General features: G+C 36.1%; 1 protein-coding gene across 1 annotated transcript in view; it reads left to right on the top strand.

Annotated features, from left to right (window-relative positions):
* The window catches only part of LOC107677352 (transcription factor COE3-like), a 112,790-nt gene that overhangs the window by 13,015 nt on the left and 96,106 nt on the right, over window positions 1-3,669 (top strand). Inside the window, exons 2-3 of the mRNA XM_016472232.1 lie at window positions 529-685; window positions 3,249-3,312. Coding sequence (XP_016327718.1) covers window positions 529-685; window positions 3,249-3,312 — 221 coding nt within the window. The remainder of the gene's footprint in view (window positions 1-528; window positions 686-3,248; window positions 3,313-3,669) is intronic.

Raw genomic sequence — 3,669 nt, 5'->3', positions numbered from 1 at the left:
GGGAAAGAGGAACGCAGCAGTTGCCAAGGCGAGCCGTACCCAGTAGTGATTGGCAGCCGCAAAGGCAGACGGTGCCTTCTGGGGTCCCCCGCTCCGCGCCAGATTCCAATTGTTGAGGTGGCAGAGCAGAGAGGGGCAGACAATAGAGTTCATGGCACACACAGGGCATGAGAAAACAAGCCAAATATCTCTCTCCTAACACCTCTCAGTTATTTCCTGTTATCAGTCTTTGTAACAGCTCCAATTTCCTGTTTGTGTTTCCTGTAGTCTTCATAATTTTACGCATTTTATTTGGAATTATTATACACTCTTAGTAGAAAAATTTTGTGATTCACATGTTGAACGTGTAAAATTAGACTGCGGTGACTTGTCAATGTTATGTATTTATATGCAATCTGATAAATTCATGTGAATCTGCCATTTCATCTTTTTGCAAGCTCATATTTTGAATGATTATTTGGGTTACAGTACATTAATCTCTCCGTCTCTCTCTCTCTCTCTCTCTCTCTCTCTCTCTCTCTCTCGTAGTGGTGTGGGTTTGGCAAGAGCCCATTATGAGAAACAGCCTCCCTCGAACCTGCGCAAGTCAAACTTCTTTCACTTCGTTCTGGCTCTGTATGACCGGCAGGGACAGCCCGTCGAGATCGAGAGAACCTCCTACGTGGACTTTGTGGAAAAAGACAAAGTAAGCACTCTGTCACTAATAGACGCCGCTACACAACGCAACAGGATTTGTGATATGCTGGGGTGTTGCATATTGAACTTAGAGAACATGCTAAGAATGTACCGTATAATGGTATAATTGTTTTTAGATGCACGTTTAGTAAATAAAAAGGTCATGCCAAGTTAGAATTAAGCTTAGAAATAATTCTGATGCAGCAGAAAAGTTTAAATAGATCTTTCATTTAGAAAAAAAAGAGGGACGTACAATTTTACTCCCAAGATTTTACTTCATCTCACACTTTGATTAGTTTCATTATTGTTGCACGGGTCAAATTCGTTCTTTAGATATATTTTAGATGTGTATCTGATTCAAGTTGCTTAAAAAAGTAAAAAAAAAAAAAAAGGTAATAATATAAACAATATGTAAATTAATTAATACTCATTGATCATGCATACTGATTATTTGGAAAAAATCAAAACAAAAACAAACAAACAAAAAAAAAAAAACCCTGAACATTTTCCAAACCCTCTGCAACAATTTTTAATGTTTACATACTTTCAGATACATTTCAGATACATTTCAGCAATATATCTGAATGTAGTTTTTTTAGGTTAAAAAAAAAAAAAAAAAAAAAAACATCTTTTGATCATATGCACATTCTTTATTCGAAATATTTCCTAAAAATTTTTTTTATTTGTTTTTAATTTGTGTGTTGTTTGTTTTTTTTTATTTCATCAATATAAAAAAATAAATATGGTTAGAAATATTGGTAAGATACTCTATATTTTAAATCTATTCTATATTACATTATATGTCCCTGCTTTATGCAGTTGCATTGTGTATATGTGAGATCTAGTTCAGGGTATCAAACTCACATTATCACACAGAGTTGTGATTCTCAGTAGTAGCGGTACCAGGTAGTACATCTAGGGGGCACCGATGAGACCACCTTTTTGTCATAAGAATTGCATTGACATTATATTTAATGTCTTTTTTTCCCAAATTAAATATATTATAAAATACCCAGCGTTTCTAACAGAGGATCGTTGTTTGGCTTATTTTTGCCCCATGTTATTTTGTTCTTTGCTTATCCTTTGAGTGCGATTCTCAGGGTCAGCATCATGGGAATAAATCTCGCTCTTTCCCAAAGTATTCCTCTAAAAATTGCCTTTTCACAGTACCGCTATAGCTCCATTCTGGAGTGTAGTCATGTGTTTGTACCTGCTCACCCCGCGGTGTGTGTGTCGGGGGGTTGTTCTCAGTAAAAGGTTACAGAGAACAGCTCCGCCCACAGTCATACGGGACGGGGTCCAGCTGGCACGGTCAGTGCTCTGTCCTCGCTGTCCGGTCACCTCCTCCATAACCCCCCACACACTCCTCCACTCCACCCTGGGTCGCTGCCAAGACACTACCACTAAACTTGGCAGTGAGGAGATAGAGAAAGACTGACGACATGTGTGAGTGTGTCGTGTTCCTGCGTCACATTGGATTGATGTCACATCAGGGTAAAATAACTCTCCTGAAGCCTGGATGTGATGATTAAATGTAAACCTCACAATTAGTCCAAAGAGTGAAACCAAACTGGGCTCACATTTGGATGCACTACAGTTCTTTTGCTGTGATTATTAGAAAGTGAATGATTTTGAATTTCTCATTAGAGATTATAAATTAGCCTTCAAACTAACTTTCAAATTTGTAAAAATCCAAATTCTAATTGGTTTCATAAAAGCACCCCTTTTGTAGCTATATATCAATTTACACTATTGTTCAAAAGTTAGGTGTCAGTAAAATTGTTTTTAAAAGAAATTAATACTTTTATTCAGCAAGGATGCATTAAATTGATCAAAATGACTGTAAAGACATTTATAATGTCATAAAATATTTTTATTTCAAATAAATGCTGTTCTTTTGTACTTTCTATTCATCAAGAATCCTAAAAAATGTAACATGGTTTCCACAAAAATATTAAGCAGCACATTTTTATTCGACATTGATAATACTAAGAAATGGTAATACTAAGAAATCAGCACATACGAATGATTTCTGAAAGATCATGTGACACTAGAGACTTGAGTAATGATGCTGAAAATTCAGCTTTGCCATCACAGGAAAAAAATTACTTTTTAAAATATTTTAAGATAGAAAACAACTACTTAAATTGTAATAATATTTTACAATAGTACTGTTTTACTTTACAAATTTACCATATTTTTGATCAAATAAATGTAGTCTTGGTGAACATAAGAGTCTTGACAAAATGTTAAAAAATATTACCAACCCCAAACAGTTGACCAGTTGTGAATAGATGTATAAAAAAAGTATATAGAAAAATGGATAGTCAAACCTGAATAAATAAAACACATAGTTGTGAATGTCTTTAGTTGTAGTTTTTGCTAATATTGTCATCATTGTTGCCACAGGACATTGGTTCCAAAATGAGTCATTATCAGCAGTGAGTCACAATTCAGATCTGAAGGTCAACATGCTGAGATTGACCATTATGTCTTGATGGTCAGTGTCTTAATAGATGACAATTTCGTTTTTATTCTCATAAATTGTCCTGCTTGCTTGTGCATTCTTTTAGGAATACAATGGCGAGAAGACCAACAATGGCATCCACTACAGGTTACAGCTTCTCTACAGCAACGGTGAGACCCATACTGCTCCTGCAAACCCTTTCCATATCCCATCAATAACAAAGACATATTGCGAGGCAGAGCGGGGCCAACTGTAAACGATATGTAACCACAATCATGCAACATGTCTCATCACATCTGGGAGAGTATTTGAGAGCTCCATCTGTTTATCCTGAGAGGAGTTCATACTGTTGAACACATTTGCCACCCTTTCACAGTTTACGCTCATGTCATTCCACGCTACTCACCCACACAGACACGTTAAACAAGGTCTCATTTGAGCTCTTAGTTCTTAGTAAAGTACACACACACTGGCTACATTAAGAGCAGGTACAATGTTACACTTGTCAATATTAGCGATTTAAATTG

This window comes from Sinocyclocheilus anshuiensis, unplaced genomic scaffold (assembly GCF_001515605.1).
Source record: "Sinocyclocheilus anshuiensis isolate Anshui unplaced genomic scaffold, SAMN03320099.WGS_v1.1 scaffold352, whole genome shotgun sequence".
Classification (NCBI taxonomy): domain Eukaryota; kingdom Metazoa; phylum Chordata; class Actinopteri; order Cypriniformes; family Cyprinidae; genus Sinocyclocheilus; species Sinocyclocheilus anshuiensis.
This window is presented reverse-complemented; position numbering and strand designations above follow the sequence as displayed.